Source organism: Chanodichthys erythropterus, chromosome 24, assembly GCF_024489055.1.
Source record: "Chanodichthys erythropterus isolate Z2021 chromosome 24, ASM2448905v1, whole genome shotgun sequence".
Lineage (NCBI taxonomy): Eukaryota > Metazoa > Chordata > Actinopteri > Cypriniformes > Xenocyprididae > Chanodichthys > Chanodichthys erythropterus.
This window is the reverse complement of record NC_090244.1, coordinates 24,414,176-24,440,906: the sequence shown is the minus strand read 5'-3', so window position 1 is coordinate 24,440,906 and position 26,731 is coordinate 24,414,176. Positions and strand designations below refer to the sequence as shown.

Here is a 26,731-nt window from a genome sequence, read left to right as displayed (position 1 = left end):
AGTACTCCCTGAAAACAAAGAACAAAAATCACTCAATATGGTGTTATCCAGTACACTGGGAAACAATGTTGTGTGTAGTGTACTGCAGTCAATATAGTACTTACATCCACATATGCTCGTCTGAACTCTTTGTTTCTTTGAGAGTTTCTCTCAAACGGCACCTTATAAAGTTGTTTCATTCTGATTTGGTTTCGCTTGAGAATGCGAGCCAATGTGGACAGACTAACTCGTTGAATGTTGTTGAATAAGGTGTTGTCTTGGATGATGTGGCTTTGAATTTCTCCTAATCTGATTTCATTATTTTCCAAAACCAAGTTTACAATGGCAGCTTCCTGTACCCCGGTGAACATTTGGCCCCTTCCTCCACCATGGTGTCGTCTCTCAGTCCTTTAGAAAAAATAAAATAAAAATATATATAGGGCTTGGACAATGCAGCCTAAATATTTTCCCCCACAGTAGAGTACATTGTACAGGAAACTTGTACAGTTCATGAATGGCTGATGTCATACACCAAGTAAACAGGTGTCACCCAACTGATACACTATGACATGGGGTATACTACATGTGTACTACATGAAATTTTGGTTACATACCTGTTCTCCAGTCTAAAGGTCCGGATGACAGAGGCGACAGTAAAACGGCTCAAGTTTGGCTGCACTCTCTGTCCAGCCTCACGCATTGTCAACCCATGGTTGATGACATGATCTACTAAGGTTGCTCAGATTTCATTTGAAAGTGTTTGTCTTCTTTGGCCATGAACTCCTCTACCTGCTCTACCCCTACCTCTCACTCTTCCTCCCCCTCTTATTCTCAACCTCCCTCTTCCTCTTCCTCTTCCTCTCTCTGCAATGTCTTCCATTGTTGTTGTAAAAAAAAAAGGTTCTCACCTGTGGTCTTTTCATAGTGCTTACATCCTGATTGAAGTGTTAACAATTAACCACTGAGGTGTTTGGCCAGGTGGCACATGTAATTGGCCAATTAGCTCATGTAGTGTCATTTTGAATGGCAGTGTTTTGAAATGGCAAACATGTGACTTTATGTCAGATTGTTGTGTCTTATGCAGAGAACTGTATTTAGTGAATTTAAAAAGTGCTATTTTGAAATGAAAAATGTGTGTAAAACAGAAAAGGTGTTTAGACTTTTGGAGACTTGAGAAGAAGTTTTGCTCTCTGTGTGTCAGTTTAAATAATTGTGCTGTGCATGTCATTTTAGTGTGTTAGCAATTGGAAAAAACTGTAATAAAATTAGCGAGAACAGCAACTAAAATCATTCTTATTAGTAGTAAATTAATTATTATTATTAATAATAATGATGATGATGATAAAATGATTTTTAATTACTATTATTATTATTAAGGTTATTATTTTATTATAAATAATAGTACTTAAATAATTAATTAAATAGCATTGATGTAGTTATTAGTTATATTTGTGATATAGTAAATTATCTATAACAACAACAACAATAATAATAGTAATAATTTTCCACAAAATGGAAAGATTTTCTACAATTTATATAATAATAACAATTATTATTATTACAAAACATAGAAGGATTTTCTACAACTAGCATATTCTAGCATATATGTTGTTGGATGCTGCTGAAAATGACAAAAAACAAGACCACTATTAAACTCTATTTTTCATACCTCATTTTTATTTTATGTTTGACATGAACATGGAATTTGTGGCCTTATTTATTTATTTACTTATTCATTCAGTCGGTCATGTCAATTTGTAGGCCACCCTATTCATGGAAATTGCCTTTTATAGATTTACTGGGGTAAAGACCCGTAGACCTGCAACCATAAAAAAAGCTTAAGGCAGAAAGGAAAGGAAATTATTGTGTTAGAGTAATTAGAGCACAAACGTTCTGGCTATATTGTTCTTTTCAAAAGATAACACTGACCCTCAGGCAAAAACATACACTGAAACACAAGACAACACAACAGGCAAATCAGCTGGATGTAATGGAGCTCAAACATATGAACCAGCCAAACCTGTAAATCCACCACTCTGACCAAATTTGATAACCATTTTTATCCAGCATATATTTCTATTAAATGTGCTTTCTGTTTTTATGGTGTAATTTAGAAGATGTGAATATACACCTAATTACATTAGTACTACTACAGTAAGAGCACAATAAACCAGAGCGCCACTGTCACAACCGATTAAACCAGCCATTCATCAGAGAGGCAAATGAGCAGAAATACAGAGCGTCTGCTTGAACTACTGCCATCTGGTGGAAATAATATGAACTATATTTAGATATAACAACAACAACAACAACAATAATATTTGAATATAATAAAAGTAATTTTATAGTAATTATTATATATGAATATAATAATTAATTCATATAGTATAATAATAATAATAATAACTGTACGAAAGATAATTTATATATATTATAAATGATAGTAATTAAATACCAGTTTCCATTATTAGTATATAAAATTAAATATACTGGTGCAAAATATATATATATATATATATATATATATATATATATATATCAGCCCCATAGCAAAACTGTCAAGAGGCCATAGAAACTTTACATACGGAAGTTTACATTCAAAAGATCTTAAACACACATACTCCATAATAAAGACAACAATTCACTTATTTATTGATGACTTTACATGCAATCAATCACATTGCACAATCAAATGTTATAATTTAAAACGAAAATTGGATTATTTCAAAAGATACATTCAATAGACGAAATGTTATACTTGTTTAGGACAGTGTACAAACAAATTTACGTTTTAATTAATATAATTTAATGAGTATGTCATCTATTCAGATGGGCTTTGGATGACGATGAACAGGAATTCTTTATCTGGAGGAAAATGGGAAAAAGGTGAGAGCTATAAAAGCGTTTAACAGCCTGATAATAGAGATGGGCTGATAATGCGCTGACCCACCTGGTGCCACCATGATCTCGTGTTTCTTGGACCTGATGCGTAGAAATGTCAGGTCATTCTGGGGGTCGATGTCTCTGACGGTACTCCTGGCTTTCATAGTCAGCTGATGCAGTAGTCCTACATACTGCACCGTCGTTGAGTTGTCTAGTGTTGTTCTGATGGGAATGCCTGAAAATGACCAGGTTAAGATCAGTGGAACTATGGCTAAAAGAGACTACAAGTTTCAGACTTCTAGCATTTATCATAATAAACAGCAGCCAAACCTGCTGCTTAATCCTAATAAATCCTAATGCAAAATCAGTTTCTTCCTCACTATTGTTGATTATTTCTATAAATCTACCATATTATATTTTACTATATTATATTATATTATATTATATTATATTATATTATATTATATTATATTATATTATATTATCCATTCTCGATACCAACTTATCCTATGTAGAGTTTTGTAAAATATTATATATTATATTATATTACATTACATTATTATCCATTCTCTATAGCAGCTTATCCTATGTAGAGCTTTGTAAAATATTATATTATATTATTATTATATTATTTATTATATTATTATTATAAAAATTATATTATATTATTATCCATTCTCTAACATTATACCAGCTTATGTAGAGGTTTGTAAAATATTATATTATATTATTATTATAAATATTACATTACATTATATTATATTACCTTATATTTTATTATAATTTATTCTCTAACATTATATATCAGCTTATCCTATGCAGAGGTTTGTAAAATATTATACTATACTATATTATATTATATTATTATCCATTCTCTAACATTATATCAGCTTATCCTAAATAGATGTTTGTAAAATATTAATATATTATATTATATTATATTATATTATATTATATTATATTATATTATATTATATTATGTTATATTATATTATATTATATTATTATCTATTCTCTGATGTTATATTAGCTTATCCTATGTAGAGGTTTCTAAAATATTATATTATATTATATTACATTATATTTTATTATTATCCATTCTGTAACGTTATACCAGCTTATCCTATGTAAGTTAGAGTTTTGTAAAATATTATATTATTATTATCCATTCTCAATAACAACTTATCCTATGTAGAGTTATGTAAAAAAATATATATTATATTATATTTTACTATATTATATACGTTAACAGTTAATGTTACTACAGTACAACCATGGTAAATTATGATCAGGCCTACGTTACCTTCTCCGTTAACGACTATTGTGCCAATAACACCACTATAGCCGTGAATCCTCTTCAAAGTGTCTTCGACTTCAGCCTGGACAAAATAGCATGAACAGAATAGCAGAGATGAACAAACAGTTATTATTACATGCTTCTAAGATATAGATATAATCTGTTCGAATAACTGAACAAAAATATAGCTCATATAAAGTAGTTTACCATATTGCAGCAAAGGTAAGTCTTTCGTTTGTTCCTCGTTGCTATAGAAACAGAAAATTAAGTTGAAACATGATCAACATGATAAACTACAACACGTCTTCAAGATCAAAGTTTTTTTATTTTATTTTGTTATTATATTGTTTTATATTATATATGTTAATGTTACTAACTCACTCGCAAGGTAGAAATTATATGAGCAGACTGTTAAAACTTGTGCATAGTTGTTTGGTTGCAGGATATTGTTGCATTGTGCAGTAATCACTTCAATCGATTATTTAATGGTTTTTTTTTTTAAATTACACCAAACATATTTGATAGACAAACCGATCAAGTGAAACAAAAATAAATAATAAAAATAAAAAAAAAATATTTCGACTTTTAAGTTTTTAAGCCGACTAGCGCCCCCTACAGGATAATAATTTTTATACTTTTATACTCATATGTATGTTGTTGTTTTTTTCAGCTTAGATGAGATCCAATCGTCTATTGTTTCAGTCAGGTATTTTATTGAAGAATTTTACTGAATAAAAGACTTTCAGTTGATAGGCATATTAAGGAGTAATAGCAAATAAGGGACCCTTAGCACTATTAATCCTATCGTATATTTGATGAATGTAGGTTAATCTTACTTTTTTTTTTTCAGTTGTAGGTTACATATACAAATTTATTTTGGTCCCAACTTTCATTGTTTAATTTTGTTACAAAAACAGATGATACTGGCTTATTGCGGATGGACAATATAATTACTTGGGAAAACACAAAGCAAAATACAAATGTAGGCCTAAGCTCTTTTCAATTGACTCGAAGATCTTTTATGACTCTACTGTAAATTCAGTTAAAAAGTACAATGTAAGGTGTGCGTAGACAAGAAAATGTAACAAACTGACAACAAACAAACACATACAAACGAACAAATCAACACCAATTGGGAAATCCATTGATTTCCATATTCTTCCCTATTTAGTCTCCAATGTTTACATTTCTGCTAGTCACAGTTGCGCATATCTGACCAGCGGATGTCGCTAGCGTGCGGTATTTCAAAACAAAATATCACGAGAAAAATATTCTTTCTTTTTTTATATTTTTGTTGTTGCTTTTGAACCTAGCTTTTACTATTTCAACTATTTTTTTGCACAAATTTAAATGTTCTTGCTAACCTTCATTTGCTAAGCTTCCAATGACGTAAAAAGTGCGTCGTGCGGAGCGACGGCGTCACGTGAAGACGCCTTGGCACGTAACGCGCAGCGAGCGTACGTACGCACGCACGCAGCAGAGGAGCACTGCAGGTGACAGCAGTTGTTGTGCGGTGATGATGTAATGTTGCTACGGATGGCGGTGTGTGCCAGGCTCTGTGGAGTGGGTCAGTCGCGGCGGTGCAGGAGGCGGCAGAGGCACAGCCAGGCGGATCAGGACAGCGACTCCGAGATGGATATGGACGAGGAGGAGGAAGAGGAGAGGGTCGTGGGCAAAATGAAAGACGAGCCCGATGGCAGCAGCAGCAGCTGTCATAACAGCCGCGGTGCGGGGCCTAGCGGGGCCGGTGGACTAGGTTCCGTGGACTCTGCAGGGCCACCACACCCGCAGTCACTGCTGGATCTGCCGCCGGAGCTTCTAGTGGAGATCTTCTCCTCTCTACCCGGCACTGCGCTGCCTAACCTGGCGCTCGTGTGCAAGAAATTCAGGCAGATTCTGAACACGGAAACAATCTGGAGGAGGAGATGCACAGAGGGTAATAATGTGTAACAACATTTGGGTTTTTATATAGTGGTCTTCTTCTTTACAGTCGAGATATATATACATACACATACACACACACACACTCTCTCTCTCGTACATATATATATATATATATATATATATATATATATATATATATATATATATATATATATATATAATATGTATATAATAAACATATTTATATATATATATATATATATATATATATATATATATATATATATATATATATATATATGTATATAATAAACATATTTATATATATATATATATATATATATATATATATATATATATATATATATATATATATATATATTAGAGAGAGAGAGAGTTATTGTAAGGAGTTAATCTTTTATTATTATTTATAATTATTTATTATTTATACAATATTTGAAAAACTTTTGGTCTGCTGGAAGCCAGTTTGCTTTCATTTCATGTGATCAGAAAACCATAAAACAGAGCAACAGACATGACATTTTTTGAACCATATGACTGAAACATCATTTTGTTTTCAGATATTTTGACCTTTTCACATAATGATTGAGTTGGGTACATTCACACATAATCATTTAAAGAGACATTTAGAAAATCGTATGTTTTTTTTTGTTTTTTTGTTTTTTATGTATGACACTGACATTTACACAAGTAGTACATTTCTATTTTCTGAGAACTTGGCTTATGTTTTAAACTTGATTTTTCCTTTTTAATAATTTTCTCACTGGTTCTTGATCCTTATATACACATGGATACAGTATGGATACAAAGCAGCCTGAGTTTTAGTGCTCAAGCCACTTGATCCATGCAACATAAAATCAAAACTGTTACTGTTACAGTAATTCTGGGCATCATAGCATTTATAATTGCACTGTCTATGTAGGCTTCTTTTTGAGATATTTCAAATGCACACATAGAAAAAATTCAACTTTTAGTCTGGCTGTCAGTGTGTTGCTATGGAATTAAATACATTTGGGCAACTTGTGTTAAATTGTGCTAAATAAATAACATTATGTACATACTAGACTGGTGCATAAGTCAAAGGATTGGCCAAAATTGTTGGTGGGAAACTCCTTATAACATATTCATGTATTTTAATTACATTTAAGTGACCCTGTGAGGGTGTCACATTTCTTATGTCAGTTCTTACAGTTATTACATAACAATCTGTTTAACAGCCCCTAACATTACTGCAATAATAGAATAAAGCAGAGTAGAATACAGTATAGAATACTGTAAACCTGTGTATTATGTTGATCGTCAGCTTAAAAGTTTGCACAGGAACTATTTGCATTCAATTTTATTCTGAAATGAAAGATACTGAATAGACCAGTAAGTTAGTTGAAAGGTTTTCGGTCCAGAGGATTTTTGTGTTGTGCTGGTGCAATTTGTCATGAGTTTTTCCCCTTCTTTTAGAATTTGGCATGAGAGATGACCTGCGGAAGATGGAGATTGTGGGCGTGTCGAGCAGAGATCTGTATGTGAAACGTAAGTAAATCTACTGTAACCACAAAAGCCACCTATTTTGTCAGTCCCTCTTAGGGCTGGGCGATATATCGCCTGCGATTGTCACGCGCATTTCGTCAGTAAAGCCGGTTCCCCGATTACCTCGAAATCGCCATAACCTGCTTTCAAATGGAGCGCCATTTAATAGACAGAACCGTAGATCACTGACAAGCTACGCAATATCAATTATCGAAGGCGATTCATCTGATGAAATGCGCGTGACAATCGCATGCAATATATTGCCCAGCCCTAGTCCCTGTGAATACTTTTAAATACTTAAAATTCATAAATTTTGGGTCAGTAAGAGTTTTTGTTTTTTGAAGAAAAAAGTAAATACTTTTATTCAGCAAAAGTGACAGTAAAAACATTATAATGTAACAAAAGATTTCTCTTTCAAATAAATAATCATACTCTTTTGAACTTTCTGTTCATCAAAGGATCCTGAAAAATATTAAGCAGCACAAGTGTTTTTAAATTATAATAATAGCAATATTTTGAATTAGATTTGAATTAAATTTTCATATTTTCTGTTTACTTTTAAATTATAGTTTTAGTAATTTTGTTATGTGCTATGCGTTATGTGATCTATTTGTTAATTTAATGTTGTTGCTCCACCTCATTCCATGTCATTTGTCATGTCATTTTTCTCAAATGCATTTATATTTATTGTAGCTCACAAAAGACAGATTAATGGTCAATTAAACCCACTTTGTTTGGCTGGATTGTTTAGGTTTAGCATTAATGTTGGTTTAATCCAAAACTATTTTAACAGGTGAACACATGCATGCTTGGTGCTTATAGAGAAAGATTCTTCAGAAGTCAGTGTGGACAGTATCTCACAGAAGTAAATATTGAACACAGAAGAAATTACACATTGCTAGCTACAATGTAAAGTAGTAAGTGTACAGCTTGTATAACAGCGTAAATTTGCTTTCCCCTCAAAATAACTCAACTCACAGCCATTAATGTCTAAACCGCTGGCCACAAAAGTGAGTACACACAAATTGGTGAAAATGTCCAAAAGAGAAAATGTCTAAATTAGGCCCAAAGTGTCAATATTTTGTGTAGCCACCATTTATTTTTTCAGCACTGCCTTAACCCTCTTGGGCATGGAGTCCTCTTCCGCTCCTCCATGACGACATCATGGAGCTGGTGGATGTTAGAGACCTTGCGCTCCTCCACTTTTCGTTTGAGGATGCCCCACAGATGCTCAATAGGGTTTAGGTCTGGAGACATGCTTGGCCAGTCCATCACCTTTACCCTCAGCTTCTTTAGCAAGGCAGTGGTCGTCTTGGAGGTGTGTTTGGGGTCGTTATCATGTTGGAATACTGCCCTGCGGCCCAGTCTCTGAAGGGAGGGGATCATGCTCTGCTCATTCATGGTTCCCTCAATGAACTGTAGCTCCCCAGTGCCAGCAGCACTCATGCAGCCCCAGACCATGACACTCCCACCACCATTCTTGTCTGTAGGCAAGACACACTTGTCTTTGTACTCCTCACCTGGTTGCTGCCACATACGCTTGACACCATCTGAACCAAATAAGTTTATCTTGGTCTCATCAGACCACAGGACATGGTTCCAGTAATCCATGTCCTTAGTCTGCTTGTCTTCAACAAACTTTTTGCAGGCTTTCTTGTGCATCATCTTTAGAAGAGGCTTCCTTCTGGGATGACAGCCATGCAGACCAATTTGATGCAGTGTGCGGCGTATGGTCTGAGCACTGACAGGCTGACCCCCACCCCTTCAACCTCCGCAGCAAAGCTGGCAGCACTCATACGTCTATTTCCCAAACACAACCTCTGGATATGACGCTGAGCACGTGCTCTCAACTTCTTTGGTCGACCATGGCGAGTCCTGTTCTGAGTGTAACCTGTCCTGTTAAACAACTGTATTGTCTTAGCCACCGTGCTGCAGCTCAGTTTCAGGGTCTTGGCAATCTTCTTATAGCCTACGCCATCTTTATGTAGAGCAACAATAATTTTTTTCAGATCCTCAGAGAGTTCTTTGCCATGAGGTGCCATGTTGAACTTCTAGTGAGCAGTATGAGAGTGAGAGTGATAGCACCAAATTTAACACATCTGCTCCCCATTCACACCTCACACCTTGTAACACTAACGAGTCACATGACACCAGGGAGAGAAAATGGCTAATTGAGCCCAATTTGGACATTTTCACTTAGTGGTGTACTCACTTTTGTGGCCACCGGTTTAGACATTAATGGCTGTGTGTTGAGTTATTTTGAGGGGCCAGCAAATTTACACTGTTATACAAGCTGTACACTCACTACTTTACATTGTAGCAAAGTGTCATTTCTTCAGTGTTGTCACATGAAAAGATATAATAAAATATTTATTACTTCTGTGAGATACTGTATATAATTCAGTTGACTTAAAAGTGTGAATATGCCAGGTGTAATAAAATAAAATAAATATTATCCTCCAAGGCAGCAGACAAAGGTACAAAAGAAACACATCACTCTCCCGGGCGTATAAACATTAATTTTCACTCGCATATGTGAGTGACATTCTCACACTGCCTTGTGTGTCAGCTATTGTCCTCCTTTGCCTCTCCTCTCTTCCTGTGGTGCACTCACCTGCGTACCTCTCTAGGTGTGAACCCGCAGGTGAAGTCAGGACGCTTTATGAAGCTCCTCCCTGATTATGAGCATATGGACTATCGGGACGTGTACACACACTGTATGTACTGGCTGTATGAGAAGGCTTTGTGGTGGGGGATCCAAATCACTGCCTGTAAAGGTGCTGGTTGAAGATGCTCTTTGCTAATGATGTTTTGTTCCAAGTTCATTGCAAGTTAAACTGTCAAACATAATATCCATCTACAAAATATAATAATATTAAAGTGCCCCTATAATGCTGTTTTAAAGGTTCCTAATTTTGTTTTGGAGGTCTCCTACAATAGTTTCACATGCATCCATAGTCAAAAAACGCTTTAAAGTGGACCTACAGTATAATGCAAAATTCACTTTTATAAGGTGTTTGAACACAGATGTTTGTGAACAATATGTGTAAAGAACAAGTCTATAATGGTTAAAATCCACCCACTCCTTTTTTTATAATGCCCATAAATCATTAACTGTCTCTCCAAACGAGCAGTTCGAGATTTTCCCCTACTCTTATATAAGCCCCACCCATGAATGGCGACGGAATCTGCCTTATTAGCATAGACCCTGCCCTGAATGAGCTGTACACAGTCCGCCATGTTTATCTTCTTGCCAGAGCATTTAACAGCAGCATTCAATTACGGAACGTATTCTTATTAAAGCTACTAAAGTTATTCAATCAAGAGCAGTGAGGTATTTTCTGTTTTCTCTTGTTGTTTGATTCATATTAACAGCATATACAGGACTAGGTATATATACTGCATATTATGCTGCTGTCACTTTAATACACAGATCTAATATACACGTGATTTCTTTCCCTGCTGTTGACGTTCACAGACACAGAAAGCTGGTTAACTTTGTTTGTGTTTTTGACATAACCTTATGTATATTTGACAGTTTAAGTGCAATTAAGACATGAAAGAGGACTTAGTTTAATACTCACGGGACGCGCCGTCTGACAGCCAGCTTTCTGTGCGCGTGCTTCAGATGTGTGCGCTCAGAAAACCAAATATCAGAAGTTTAAACTGTTATGGCTTTAAAACACATGCAAATAATGCATCATCTTTAGAAGAGGCTTCCTTCTGGGATGACCGCCATGCAGACCGATTTACATTTACATTTACATTTAGTCATTTAGCAGACGCTTTTATCCAAAGCGACTTACAAATGAGAGTAGTAGAATCAATTAAATCAACATGAGAACAACAGTGTATAAGTGCTGAGTGAAGTCACAGTTATGTCAGTAAAGTGCTCATAGCGAATTTTTTTTTTTTTTTTTTTTTTTTTTTTTATTTAAAAATTTGATGCTGTGTGCGGCATATGGTCTGAGCACTGACAGGCTGACCCCCACCCCTTCAACCTCCGCAGCAATGCTGGCAGCACTCATACGTCTATTTCCCAAACACAAACTCTGGATATGATGCTGAACACGTGCACTCAACTTCTTTGGTCGACCATGGCGAGTCCTGTTCTGAGTGTAACCTGTCCTGTTAAACAACTGTATTGTCTTAGCCACCGTGCTGCATCTCAGTTTCAGGGTCTTGGCAATGTTCTTATAGCCTACGCCATCTTTATGTAGAGCAACAATTATTTTTTATCTCGATTATCTCGGGGGGGCAGGGAGCGCGCGATTTAAAGGGGCCACGCGCTGAATTGGTGCGTAGTTAATGATGCCCCAAAATAGGCAGTTAAAAAAATTAATTAAAAAAAATCTGAAGCTGAAACTTCACAGACACATTCAGGGGACACCTTAGACTTATATTACATCTTGTAAAAACTGGTTCTAGGGCACCTTTAATCAAACAACAAAAGACAAGGAAATAATCACTCACTGATGACTGAATAGCTTAATTTTAATAATGATTCATCTTTATTTAACTTATACAGTGGAGATTATATGCAATGTTATTTTACATTTGATTACTTCATTCAAATTCTGTACCTGAAAACTACTGTTAGATACCTGAAAAAAGCACTGTTTATTTTATTTTCAATCTTTGCTCTATTGTATTTATTTGTTATGTTGCTCATAGTTAGAATATTTGTTCTTATTTTCTTTATTTTTATTACAGTAGTTATTTTTTCTCTGAACATAGCACATTCTGGTCTGTACCAAAACGGTGCTAAAAACCAAACCGTGAGTAATTTGAAATGTTACACCGCTAATGAATATCCATTTTTTATATTGTACATTATAATGTTGTAATGGCTAAATTTAAAACGGTTAATTTTTTTGTTTTTTTATTTATATTTAATTTAGAAAAAAGTGTAGAATTTAATAACAATTTTATCAGTGATCATGAACGTTATTTGTATTTATATATAGTATTTTATTTTTTATTTTCAGTTTTAATTTTACTCCAATTTTAGTAATGTTATGAGGTTTTGTTAATTTTATTAGTTTTTTATTTCTATTTAAGTTATTTTTATTTCTGTTTTAATAATTTTAGTACTTCAACATTTATTTTAGTTAGTTGCCAAGACAACTTTTCATATTTTTAAGTTTTTTATTTTTATTTTTGTTTTTATTTAGTTTCAGCTGTGTTTCAGTTACCAAAAAAATTTTTTTCAACAGTTTGTCACAGATTCTTAACTTATTTTGAACATGGAGCAATTCCATTAAGGCTGAATCCATATATTATGATTCCACTGGAAATAATCATTCCTGTAACTGATTTAAAATGCACTTATGCTATTTTCACAGATTATTTAGTATGGATAGTATGTATATTGGGGCACAGCCTTGTTTGGGACAAATTGGTCTGATAGCAGCACAAGGGCAGCTTAAGCCGAGTGCCGTGCACGTGTGTGTCCTGCATGCTTGTGTGATAGACACGGGATGGCCAGGGCTTCAAAAGGTTGCAGCTGCACTAACATGAGCTGACTATGTGAGATGCAGATAAATTAAAGGTGACCCAACATGGATAAGTTTTAGTCTTCTAGCGCCTGGAATTTTTATTTGGTTTTCAAGTTGTTGCATGGCAAAAAAGTTGCATATACTCACACACTCAACATGCATTCATGAGTTCATGCACCATGCAGAAATGCCCTTGCGGTGATTTCACCCCATCTAACGTTCTTCTGGATTTGTTCTGTGTGTTGAATGCAGATTTGTGACATTTAAACATCATGTTTTGTATTTGTTTTCCAGTGTTACATCCCTATAGACACATCCTGGGTCTCTGGCAGCCTGATATCGGCCCCTATGGAGGACTGCTGAATGTGGTGGTAAGATCTCAAACAAAAAAAGATTGAATCACTTCAATTACTTTACAAACACCCCCTTGTGAAAAAGAAATGCACTTAATTGTACTGTAAGTGCACTTGTAGTGTACTTCAAATTCAAATTTAAAAAAAAAAAAAAATTTACTTGCAGATAATGTAATTTTAATTAAATAGACATCATTTAAAGGACAGTTCACCCCAAAATGAGAATTTTCCCATGATTTACTCACCCTCAAGCCGTCTTAGGTGTATATGACTTTCTTCTTTCAGACAAACACAATCAGAGTTATATTAAAATACATCCTGGCTCTTTAAAACTTGATAATGGTTGTGAAGGTGTGAGATTCTGAAGCCCAAAAAGTGCATCCATCCATCATAAAAGTAATCCATATGGCTCCAGGGGGTTAAAATAGTCCATGTGACTACAGTGGTTTAACCTTGCTAAAGTGTACTTCTTTTTGAGAGACTGTCGCACATGTCGCTAATGTTAGCATGTAGCTAAATTTATTACCCTACAATTCATACTTGCACATTTGTTTTGGTCTGTAAATTTCATACTTGTCCTGTTGAAGCTGCTTTGGCCAAAAATCATGTATCATCATGTGTACTACGTTTATCGACACACTAATCCTAATTTTCCATACTGCATAGTATAATTTACCCAATGGCTTGTAAAATATAAAATTTAAATTGTATTAAAGCAATTTGGAATCAAAAATGTAATTATTATACAATATATATGAGACCACACACATTAAATGTACAAGTGCACCAAATTTCAAATGTCTACTGGCCCATTCACACCAAGGAAGATAACTATGAAGATAGTTCTAAAATTCGTTCTCAGTATTAAAGAATTGCACTTTCAGAATCACTTTTTTTTTTTTTCAGCTGATGAACGATAAAGTTAAAGTGACAGACAAGCACACGCTTAGAATAAACAGAACAATATCGTCCTCTGGTGTGGATGCTAATATAGTTATCTTTATAGTTCTTATCGTTCTTGGTGTGAACAGACCTTAACTCTTGCTTTGATGATCATTTTAGGTTGATGGGCTATTCATCATAGGCTGGATGTATTTACCACCCCATGATCCCCGTGTGGAAGACCCCATGCGTAGACGGCCCCTTTTCCGTATACATATGTGGGAGAAAAACAAAGCCACAGTAGAATGTATGTACGGACATAAGGGCCCTCATAAAGGAGACATTCAGGTAAATTGTACCATAATACATTACCATAATGGCCTAATTTTGCCACAATTCACACAAGATATTAACCTTTTTTTTCAGACTGTGAAGAAAGATGAATTTTCCACCAAGTGCAACCAGACTGATCACCATCGGATGCCTGGAGGAAGGCAAGAGGTAGGAAAATGGTGCTTGGTCGGATAAATTTTGAGGTTTATGATGGCAACGTAATTTTGTTTTTGCAATGGCTAGATATAGGGCAGCAGAAATGTCAGAATAAAGTCAATATCGCAATATGACTTGTTGTGAAACTGTGCAGACTGCAAATTAATTAAATGTATGCGCTACTGGCTTTAGAGGCACTGCTCATCCACACGTGTGCAGCCCATGATCCTTAAAGGGTTAGTTCACCCAAAAATTTTATTTCTGTCATTAATTACTCACCCTCATGTCGTTCCACACCCGTAAGGCCTTTGTTCATCTTTGGGAATGCAAATTAAGATATTTTTGATGAAATCTGAGAGGTATATGACTTGTATATGAGCCCTCTTCCGTGTGCTTGTGCAGGAATTCAGAACGTGGTTGGAGGAGGAATGGGGACGAACTTTGGAGGACATTTTCCATGAGCACATGCAGGAGTTGATCCTCATGAAGTTCATTTACACCAGCCAATATGAGTAAGTCTTCTTAATAGCCTGTTTTCACCCAGAATGCTCTGTTTAGCAACTAATAGTTTCATTTCCCCAGTTAAATGTTCTGGTCAGATGACAGCTGGTACCAGATGTGTTTCGTGTGTTTTAAATATGTTTCTTGGTTTCAGTAACTGCCTGACATACCGGCGGATTTATCTGCCCCCGTGCCTCCCTTCAGACCTCCTGCAGCCGGGCCTCTTCAAAGGGACGTATGGCAGTCATGGCCTGGAGATTATTATGCTGAGCTTCCATGGCTCCAAGGCCAAAGCCACCAAACTTACTGTGAGTTTGATGTCCAGAGGTATAGTTATATTCCTGTAGCTACTATTAACTATTAAACAAAATAAAACATTTCTAATACATTTTAAAGGATTAGTTCACTTCAGAATGAAAATTTCTTAATAATTTACCCCCCCCCCCCCCCCAACATTACAGGATTTTTCTCCATATAGTGGACTTCACTGGGGTACGGTTGAAGGTCCAAATTGCAGTTTCAATGCAGTTTCAAAGGGCTCTACACAATCCCATCTGAGGAAGCTGCATTGAAACTGCTATTTGGACCTTCAACCCATTGTACCCTTTTGAAAATAAATAAATAAATAAATAAATAAATAAAAATAAAAAAATGGTATTTTTTGCCAAATCAGTTCTTGTTAGGCTATCTCTCTCTCTCCTTGCTCTTCAACACTTGGTTTATAATTGAATGTTAATGGCAAAATTATGTGTGAAATGTTTTCAACTGAAGTATTCAGTACTTAAATGTGTGAAAATGAAGGCCCCCAATACAAACACTGTAATTTTAATGTTCACTTTTATATTTCCACATAGTCTCTAAACAGAATAATACATAATAACATAAATACTAAATTTTCCCCAAAGTATCCAGATCTAAAACGTCTCAGGTTACGTATGTAACCATAGTTCCCTGAGAACAGGGAACGAGACTCTGCGTTCAATCACGCATTGGGGAACGATGAAAGCCTGAAAGCCAAGTATCAAAAAACTCCAATCATATTGGCCGGCAACAGCCTATGACATCATCATAACGCGACCCGGAAGTATATAAGGAGTGCCTAGAGAACCAGTCAGTATCTTTTCATCTTGAGGGAATGTTCAGCAGGTAGCCCCGAAGCATGGCAGGGCAACGCAGAGTCTCGTTCCCTGTTCTCAGGGAACTATGGTTACATACATAACCTGAGACGATCCCTTTCAAAGGGAACTTCAACTCTGCATTCAATCACGCATTGAGGAACGATATACCCACGCCGCCATGCTTAAGGAGAGTGCGTGCCAAAAGATGGCTAGACAAACGTCAAGCAGTTTCGAAAGAAATGCCAGATAGCATGTTTCGCATTCAGCCTGTTTGCAGAATAAAAACACAAATTAATTTCATCTTCTTTTAAAGCACCTCTATGAGTTAGGTGCTAGTAGTTGGATGATTTTATAGATTAAGGAGTTTTTAAAAGGTCGCCCTCAGCGAGTTTGTGTTAATAATGTTATGTCGGATTGCCTGGTTTTAGATACTGGGGTACCGCAGAGATGTGTACTGTCTCCAATACTTTTTTCCATATACATACATGAACTGAAGTGCAATGACGATAACCTTACCCTTATAAAATATGCCGATGATATGGCATTGGTTTCATGTCAGAAAGAAATGAACTGCACCTCATATTTTGAGTACATTGACAGTATTATCTGTTGGTTTGAGAGTAGTTTTTTACATCTTAATATTGAAAAGACAAAAGAGCTATGTTTGAGAAATCAATTGAGAAGAGTAGATACCGTATCTGAATATAAACCAGTTGTTATAAAGGAAAAAACTGGAAAAAACTGTAGAGCAGGTCTCGAATTTTAAATATTCGAATGCATATTACGCCACCATACTCCACTAGAGGCCTGCTTAAGGCCTACTCAACAGAGGTGGGGCGTGGCCGATGGTGGTATTGGAGCAATGGAGGTATGGGTTCTTGGATTCCCAGGCATCCTGCCAACAAATCAGCTAAAAAGGAGGCCTTGTGGGGCCTACAATCTCAGCAACAAGTGGCGTTCAGCCTGTTTGCAGAATAAAAACACAAACTGTGCCAACATGTGAAGTAGAAAGGAGGCCTGTTGGGGCCTACTATTCCGATGACACGTGGCTTCAGCTCGTGAATTAAGGGAACCAAGCTACAGGGAACCAGTTCTAACCCAACAATAGCTGTGGGAAGCTAAATGCAACCTGATCTAGGCTACACATTCCAACAGGCAATGTACCGTAAATCATATGTGACTAAAGGGAACCAAACGATGCCAACATGGTCTAAAGGAGGCCTATATGGCCTACTACCTCAAACGGACACGTAGCAAAAGCCTGTGGCAGTTTAAACTATGTGAGCAAACTATGATCAACTAACAATTGGTACTACTGTTAAAATCACATTCCGTTACTGAGTACACCAACAATTTGAATATTCAAACCTTTGACCGACATATGTGTAGCCAATAAAGTTATCCAATCGTAAACGGACCAATGAAAACTCTGATATTTTACCAGCGGCGCGTTCTCATTCTCTCATCTCCCCGACAGCGAGTTTGACACACACAGGCCTCGTCCTCCTGTCACTCACTCGTTTTCAGTTACAGAGCCTGAATGTCAGTGCGAAATTGCAGGTATTGCCCATAATTTTAATCATACCTGCAGGTTTCTAAGGCATATTTTAATTACAAATGTCGAGAGCACATTATTGTAATGTGCAGAAAACGATGCAAGCTCTCAAATATACAAGTGAACTGCCTCTCCTCATATTGAGTGCCCACTGTCTGTGTAGCGTGCAATCGCGAATCTCTCCGTGCTCTTAAATTAACCGTTGTCAAAAGTTATCAATCAGATTAGACCTCCATGCCTGACCAATGAAAATGCTACAGGAAATCTTATTGGCTATAATTGAAATGCACCAGAAAGTCTCTCAACAATCAAAGGTGGATCTCTTTACAATGTAAATATATGTTTCAGAATTGGGCATTTGTATGCTTTGTACATAATAAGTCTGTCAAACTGCATCACTACATTGTACAGACATTACAGGTCAAACCCCTCTGATGTTCTTTTTATCTAAATAAACAACATATTATATGGCTCTTAAAGGATAAGTCATCCAAAAATGAAATTTCTGTCATTAATTACTCGCCCTCATGTTGTTCCAAACCCGTAATACCTTTGTTCATCTTCAGAACACAAATTAAGATGTTTTTGATGAAATCTGAGAGCTTTCTGACCAGACTGCAACGTAATTGCAACTTTCAAGGCCCAGAAAGATAGTAAAGACATTGTTAAAGGGTTAGTTCACCGAAAAATTAAATTTCTGTCATTTATTACTTACAACATCCTCACTGTTTGAACCACTGTAGTCATATGAACTATCTTAACAATGTCTTTACTAATTTTCTGGACCTTGAATGTGGTAATAATGCTGCTGTCTATGGAGGGTCAGAAAGCTCTCAGATCTCATCAAAAATATCTTAATTTGTGTTCTGAAGATGAACGAGGGTCTTATGGTGTGGAACAACATGAGGGTGAGAAATTAATGACAGAATTTTCATTTTTCGGTGAACTAACCCTTTAAGATACACACCATATAAAAATTAAGTGTTGTCATATTTCGGATACCTCAACTGAATATAGGTAATTTTTTTGTTATTACTGACTGTTTACTTGTATTTTTTGTAAATTTGCTTTTTGAAGCTTGAAAATAATGATTACCTTGACAAAATGGATAGACAAAAAAAAGTTATATATTAATATACAGTGTATACAGTGTATACAGTATGTGGTGATTTTCCCCATGGTATAAAATTATACTGAATATTGATCTTTTCAAGGTATTGTACTGTAAGAAAATCCAGTATTGTGACCACTAATTCATGCACTTTGTCAATAAGGTGAAAGTGCTTTGTTTAAAGTAGCTATTTTCTACTTGGATCTATGATTTGATTGAATATTTTTTTGATAATTCATTAAATATCGCCGGCTAAAAAGTAATTTGTAATTCTAGTACTTTGACTAGTTTTTGAGAAGAGTAATTTGTACTTTTACTCGAGTACTTTTTTTGACACCAGTACTCTTACTCGTAATTGAGTATTCTTTCAGCAATGTAACAGTACTTGTATTTAAGTACAAATTTTCAGTACTCTTTCCACCAATGAAAGGATGGAATCAAGGGTTCTTTTAAGCCTAAAAGATCCTCTCATTATCAAACCAAAAAAGCGGGCCGACAGAAATAATTACTATGGGCCCAGTCATCAGTCTGACAATAAGAAGCATCTGAGCATGATATATTCTATAAAATATACACATGCATATAAAATATATACGTCATTGTCATCCAGCAACTCATCCTCGTCAGCCCCGGGGAAGCTGAGAGAGAATAGAACTTTCTCAAAATTCCCAATAAGCTCACCTGCGAGCCCTATGATTGCAGCTGCCGTTTTGCCTCACCAAGCACAGATGCGGGCACCTCTTCCCTCGAGAAGTGTGTCAAACGAGAACGGAGCACCCCGATAGGGAGACACTCACAGTAAATAACAGAAAAAACACAGACAGCGCCCAGAAATGTGTATATCAAGTGTCAAAACCTGGGACACGGATGAATACACTCTCTTGAACGTTTGTAAGGCATAATAAAGAAACCCTTACCGGAGTCGATACAATCGCGATCAGACAAAACAGTTCTGAAAGACGAAAAAGATACTGACTAGTTCTTTAGGCGCTCCTTATATAGAGGGTATGCATCGACGTCACTTTCCGGCCAGAACGTGCTCCCTCAGCTGGACTGAGTGGCAAAAGATCCTGCTGCATGACTGGATTTAATAGGGGAAACTGCGAAAACGCAAGTAAAACAAACGATTACACTAAAGGTTGGACTCAAAAGTGTTCCTAATCCATGGATATTGACATGCAGCCTGGAGTCGTGTTTCCTGAAATTGATATGTGCCTGATTTCGACGCTGGAGAAATACATAAAGCAAATCTGCCTGCGAATATTTTATATAACTACAATATAGGTAGGTTTATCACTTATCACTTATATCAATGTTATACATATATCGTCAAATTGTCCAGCCCTAAAACTTGTATAGTTTTTGTAAGTGTTTATTTAAAAACACCCAATTATGCAGAATATAAGATGGTAAATATTTAATTCATGAGTTTTTCCCATTTTGGATGTGTTTTGTGTGTTTTTCGTGGCATTCACGCTGAAAACCAATGCTGCCGCTCAGTCTTTGTGCCACTCAGTGGACGTGACCGCAGTCATAACGGTCGACGTCACGTGCATACCCTCTATACTTCCGGGTCGCGCTGTGATGATGTCATAGGCTGTCGCCGGCCAATATGATTGGAGTTTTTTGATACTTGGCTTTCGGACATCAGCTCACGTGTGACGTTCCCCAATGTGTGATTGAAAGCAGAGTTGAAGTTCCCTTTGAAAGGGAACTCATTTTGCTTGTTGATAAACTGGCTTGTTTGTTTTCTAGGGGGATCCCAATGTCCCAGCTGGTCAGTTGACGTTAGAAGTAGACCTGAACCGCCCGGTGCGTCTACCAGACCTGGAACACCAGCGGAGCATGGAAGAGCTGTCTCGTCTGGTGCGGGGGGTGCATGAGGAGGCCCAGAGCGGTTCACAGGGCCGGGACACCCAATCAGAGGCTGCAGAGGTGGCCCCCCCTGAGGGAGTGAAGAGCTCAGATTCAACGCCCCCTGCTGAAGCGGAAGGTTTCGAGCAGGGAGCTGCTGCCTGCAGCGCCGCATCTGAACCTCAACCTTTTGTGCTGCCTCTGGGAGTCATGGCCCGTAATGAAGTGTACCCTCGCACCTGCAAGATGTGGTGAGTGCCGTATCGTACTGTACATTTTTAACTTCAACATTTCAACATTAAATATTCTAAACATTATATAATGACTATTGATTCAGGCATACATCAATGTTATGAATCCAAGTTCATTTACATTTTTTATTTGAATAATATTGATACATGTATTCATTTTATTATATTTATTAATTATAATATTTTATAAAATAGGCAAATTAAACCATTTAAATCAATTAACAATTTTAATTGTTAATGGATATTTATTATATTGCATATAAAACAGAAATAATTTAAAATGTATTGTTTAATTACATTAAAATATTATATTAACACATTTTTTAATAATTATATATATTTTTAAATTTTTATTTTATGTCTATATAATATTTAAATTATTTGTCAAATATATTATTATATTAAATATTTCTATACAGAAGTAATACAAATTTAAATGAATTAACAATTAAATATATAATATAATTTATATTATATAGTGTTTTATTCATTTGGTTAGCTTTTATATTTTTTTATTTTGTCTTTACAATATTAAATATTATTTATATGACATAATTATGTTATTGTCTTAATATATTTTTATACAGAAATATTTTATTGGTACATTATTATATTAATTAATAATCAATATATTACATATATAAAAAATTAAAGACATTAAAAATGTATTTTAAGTGTTTTAAATTATGTTACATACAAGAAATAGCTAATATCCTTGCAGAATCTTTTGAGAAAAACTCATCCACTGGAAATTGCCTCCCTGCTTTTAAAGCAATTCAGACTGCAGAAGAAAAGAAAGATGTCAACTTTTTATCTGATAATTTGGAGTCCTATAATCAACTTTTTCAGTATTTTATCAGTGACTCTTTTTAGTATTAAAATAAATAATATTGCAAAAGTAATTGGACAAATTACTTTATGCAGATGATATTTGTATTTGTTACAGAGTTAAATTCATGCATAGCATTGAACGGAAAATCAGAATGACAATTAATAAGATGCAGTCCTGGTCTGTAATGAATGGCTTCAAGTTCTTGAAAACCAAAACTCTTTGTATACATTTTATACAAATGAAAAGTTGCGATTTTCTATACTGATATGGCTAGGAACTATACTCTCATTCAGGCGTAATAATCAAGGAACTTTGCTGCCGTTCCATGGCTGCAGCAGTGCAATGATATTACGCAGCGCCCGTGAGCCCCTGCTTGCACAGGGAACGTGCCTTGCAACCATGGAGACGTTTGTGAGAGACGCTGCGTAATATCATTGCGCCTGCTGCAGCCATGATACGGCAGCAAAGTTCCTTGATTATTACGCCTGAATGAGAGTATAGTTCTTAGCCATATCAGCCTAGAAAATCGCAACTTTTCATTTTCTGTCGGTCTTAGTACACGATTTAACTACAGAAGAGTCAAGTTTTAAATAGGAAAAATATCAAAACTCTTTGGTCATTTTTAAGCGCGATGCTAACGGTCTAATCAGATTCAATGAACTATGCTAAGCTATGCTAAAAGTGGTACCGCCAGAACCGGAGATCGGCTGAATGGATTCGAAAACGGTAAAACTCAAATGTTTAACTCTAGGGGAGTTGGAAAATGAGCCTATTTTCAAAAAAGTGGAGTATTCCTTTTAAAGTCATTTTTTTGTTGGGTACCAGCTCATTGTGGTATTACAGTGAATGAACAAGCTGATGCAGCAGCTAAGGAGGCTTCATCTTCAGAGCTCAAAAAATGCCCAATTCCACCTTCAGATCTCAGACCTAATATAAATACTTACATTTGTAAGAAATGGCAAACTGAATGGGATAAATATATAACAAATAAACTTTATAAAATCAATCCTGTGGTTGGTGCAAAACGTTGTGTTCAGTTTGAAAATCACTGGGATCATATTATTTACACACAATGTCGAATAGGGCACTCCAGGCTAACCCATGTGTTTCTGTTAATGGGTGAAGATCCTCCTTTGTGCCAGAATGCATTATCATTTATGTATATTTTGATGGATTGTATTATTTTTCTGTTGACTTTTATGAAAAGATTTTTAATGAAGTAATGCCTGATTTAGTTCTAGATTTTTGATGATGAAAAATGATAGACATTAAATTTTTTTTAACTTGTTAGATTTCTTGATTTTATATCAAATGCATGATTGATTTTTATATATATATATATGTATATATAATATAATATAATATAATATAATATAAAATATAATATAATATAATATAATATAATATAATATAATATAATATAATATAATTTTATGTAACATTAAAGGGTTAGTTCACCCAAAAATGAAAATTCTGTCATTTATTACTCACCCTCATGCCATTCCACACCTGTAAGACCTTTGTTAATCTTCGGAACACAAATTAAGATATTTTTGTTGAAATCCGATGGCTCCGTGAGGCCTGCATAGGGAGCAATGACATTTCCTCTCAAAATTTGTGTTCAAAATTTACAAAAATTATATAATGAGAATTTACAACATGAATCCATTCTCCAAACCGTGTTTTTGTCTGACCCTGAATCATTATGGTACACTTATAATAAGTGTTTATATTTGGACTATTTCAGACTGGACTGGTAGGACCCGCCGCAGGATATCACAGTAACTGCATGACTCGCCATAGACATACACGGAGAAAAGTAGCTCCGGCTACAATGTTCTTCCGCAAGACCGCTAGAGGGCCAAAAATCGCAAACTGCAGCTTTAAATAGAGGCAATAATTTGTTTCATTCTAATCTGGATTTTCTTTATGTCCTTTAGTTTTTATGGAACAGGCTTGATCGCTGGCCACGGCTTTACAAGTCCAGAGCGCACACCGGGTCTGTTCGCCCTGTTCGATGACGACCGCTTTGGCTTCATTTGGCTGGAGCTCAAGTCCTTCAGCCTGTACAGCCGGCTGACCGACCAGCTGTCCCACGCTCAGGCCCCCAGCATGGAGCGCTTTGAGGCCATGCTCCGCAACATGCAGTCATGGACATCCTGATAGCCAACCTCACACTACTGTAGCCATCAGGCACATACTCTGATATTATGCTATCCACCAGACACCATCAGGGACCTCCCTGTTGACACACACATACACACTCCTGCTTGCATCCGCACAGCTGTATTTACAGCGACATGCCCATATGGTTGTATTATATTAGGCCTTTCTTATCAGCTTTTTAATTAATTTATTTTTGTAACCTGGAAATGGTCGACGAAGATGACGACAATGTGAAAATTCACCCGTATACTCTGCTGAGCGTGCCTCTGACACCTTTATTCAAACTCTGAAATCCTATGGCTTTGTGCTTTAGAAAAATACTTCAAGCGTTTGTCCTTAATGTGGCAACATCTGCGGTTGCTTTTAATCGATTTTATCCAGTTTACTACTTTTGTTTTTTCTTTATCCATAAAATCCATTCTGTATTTAAAAATGCTTCCATTTTTTTGTAAACTTTCATTGAAAATGATTGACTTCCAGCTGCTTTGTCTCTGCAAACATTGTCAGTTTTTAGCCCCATAATGCGTCCATTAAAACGTATAACATTCAAGAAAACAAATTAAATAACTTATTTAATTTATATTTATCATACAGTTAAAGTTCCAAGCGAATAGCTAATTGGTTAGCTGCCAAATTTTACAACCACCATGACTGTCTGCTTTTCACATGATAGTGATTCTGTTCATCTAGCTGTGCAGCTCTCTTCCAAGTGCTCTTCCCTACGCAGCGTAGACGTTTATCGGAGCAGAATTCCTCCGACTATACTTTTGTATTTGACTGCAGCATTACTAGCAACTGAAAATGGAAAAAAAAATCACTATAAATGTAAAGTGAATATATATGTAAATGCATTGAAAAATATTTAAACATTTATCAGTATATTTCAGCTTTGTTTTAGGGATGATTGTATATATAATCGATGAACTAATTTACGTATTATCGCCTGTGTTTACAAGAAGTTGAGTGATAAATGTTTTAAGTGGAATATTCTCCTAGAATTGGCCGTTTACATGGACTGATATCGTACAACTATTGATTTTATTCCAAATAAGATGTAATTTTAGCTGTTTGCATCATCTCATAACTATTTGAATTATATTTCGAAGCATTTGTGGAAACATGCCAGTTCGATCCTATGTGCTTCAGTTTCTCAATTCCTAATGTATAACATCAAGCACAATTCCCCCCCACCCCACACACACACACACTTTGTTTTTCTTGTTCAGTGTCCTGATTCACAAATAGATTTGCTTCTACGTATGTAATTTTAGCTGTTGATGTTGGCTGCTAAGTATGCAAATTGTATTTTAAAAGCATTTGTGGAAACACGTCCCAGTTAATATATCAAAATTTACCATGTTTATTTTTACCCCTGACCTTAATTCTGAGTTTCCCTCCAATTTTAATTACAAATTAACAAAGCACTGATGTCCAAAATGGCAATTTATACATTTGTGCTGTTGCATTTATTGATTTTATTCTAAATATGTAATTTAAGCTGCTTATTTTGGCTGCTAACTCATATAATGCTGATTAATATGTCAACATGTACCCTATTTACATAAATTTCTCAATTTTGAATGGATAAAATCCCCCTTTTTTTTTCCTTGTTCAGTGTCGATTCACTGATTCACAAATGGGTTGTGAATGCTGTTTCTTGCTGACTTCAGTTCCGAGTTTCCCTCCATTATTTATATGTAATGATAATTGAGCAAAGCACTGTGCCTAAAACTGTAATTTATACATTTGCTGTTCTTTGATTTCCTTATCTTTAAGTTTGTAATTATATTGAAAGTAAAACGTGTTGTCAATAAGTGTGACCATTTTATGTGTAACAAAACCGCTCCATTAGCGAGTCAAGCGTGAAATGGGTGATTTTAATCTGGTAATATGGAAAAAATGTACTTGTTTGGAGATATTGTCAATAGTTGGATTATTGTCATCTATGTAAATTTGCCAGTTACAAAGTCTCGAAGCGCAAATTCATGACTAGTATGCACCCCGTTGCATTCAAATTCAGGGAGGTTTGCAGCTTTAGCCTTCGTTTGTTCTCAATAAAATGGAGGAAAATCCTAAATGTTGTCCAACCTTTATTTTTTAAGTGCAAAACAGTGTCAAATGATCAAGTTGTACATTTTTCTTTCAAATTCAAACTTTAAAAACTCAAAATATACTCAATGCTTATTTTCTCTGGTTAAATTCTTAAATCACAGTAATTGTGTTATTCATACATTCGTGTGCTTTGTGTTAATTTTTGACAAGATAAAAATTATTTGTTTTTTTGGGGGGTGGGGTTACAGTTCTAAGTGCTCTCTTTTCTCTCGGCCTTGACGTATTAGATCTGGAAGTGTCTTGGTCATGAACGCGTAATGTTTTCCCTTCAGGTTCTTGCCAGGTTTCTGTTCCAGTCCAATGCCGAGATACTCTGCCTCATCCTCGTATTCAGGCCAGTGTGTCAGACCCAGACCATTCGGAGACCTGCCGATCCAAAAATAGACATATTAGAGTGAATAAACAATATACTACACAGAGG

General features: G+C 35.6%; 3 protein-coding genes across 12 annotated transcripts in view; 1 reads left to right on the top strand and 2 right to left on the bottom strand.

The window, feature by feature from the left end:
- Positions 1-2,629: 2,629 nt before the first annotated feature.
- dynlrb2 (dynein light chain roadblock-type 2) lies at positions 2,630-4,622 on the bottom strand. Its single transcript, XM_067378825.1, has 4 exons — positions 4,367-4,622; positions 4,166-4,241; positions 2,930-3,097; positions 2,630-2,844 (listed from the first exon to the last, which is right to left on the bottom strand). Exons 1-4 carry the CDS (start codon positions 4,367-4,369, stop codon positions 2,801-2,803), a joined length of 291 nt encoding a protein of 96 aa, XP_067234926.1. The 5' UTR covers positions 4,370-4,622; the 3' UTR covers positions 2,630-2,800.
- A 337-nt stretch (positions 4,623-4,959) lies between these two features.
- Positions 4,960-26,275, top strand: fbxo31 (F-box protein 31). 2 transcript variants are annotated; one of them, XM_067378822.1, is made up of 10 exons: positions 4,960-6,095; positions 7,520-7,591; positions 10,219-10,305; positions 13,381-13,457; positions 14,502-14,669; positions 14,748-14,822; positions 15,213-15,322; positions 15,466-15,619; positions 20,851-21,200; positions 23,973-26,275. In XM_067378822.1, exons 1-10 carry the CDS (start codon positions 5,684-5,686, stop codon positions 24,193-24,195), a joined length of 1,728 nt encoding a protein of 575 aa, XP_067234923.1. In that variant the 5' UTR covers positions 4,960-5,683; the 3' UTR covers positions 24,196-26,275. The 2 variants fall into 2 exon arrangements, with proteins under 2 accessions (XP_067234923.1, XP_067234924.1); XM_067378823.1 differs by lacking the exon at positions 10,219-10,305 and having other exon boundaries at positions 4,966-6,095.
- ces2b (carboxylesterase 2b) overlaps positions 26,263-26,731 on the bottom strand; it is a 45,027-nt gene continuing 44,558 nt past the window's right edge. For 7 of the 9 annotated variants that reach the window (XM_067378817.1, XM_067378815.1, XM_067378818.1 and 4 more), the window contains one exon: positions 26,263-26,676. In XM_067378817.1, the coding sequence (XP_067234918.1) occupies positions 26,493-26,676 (184 nt within the window). In that variant the 3' untranslated portion in view covers positions 26,263-26,492. The remainder of the gene's footprint in view (positions 26,677-26,731) is intronic. The other 2 variants (XM_067378820.1, XM_067378821.1) reach the window with 1 other exon arrangement.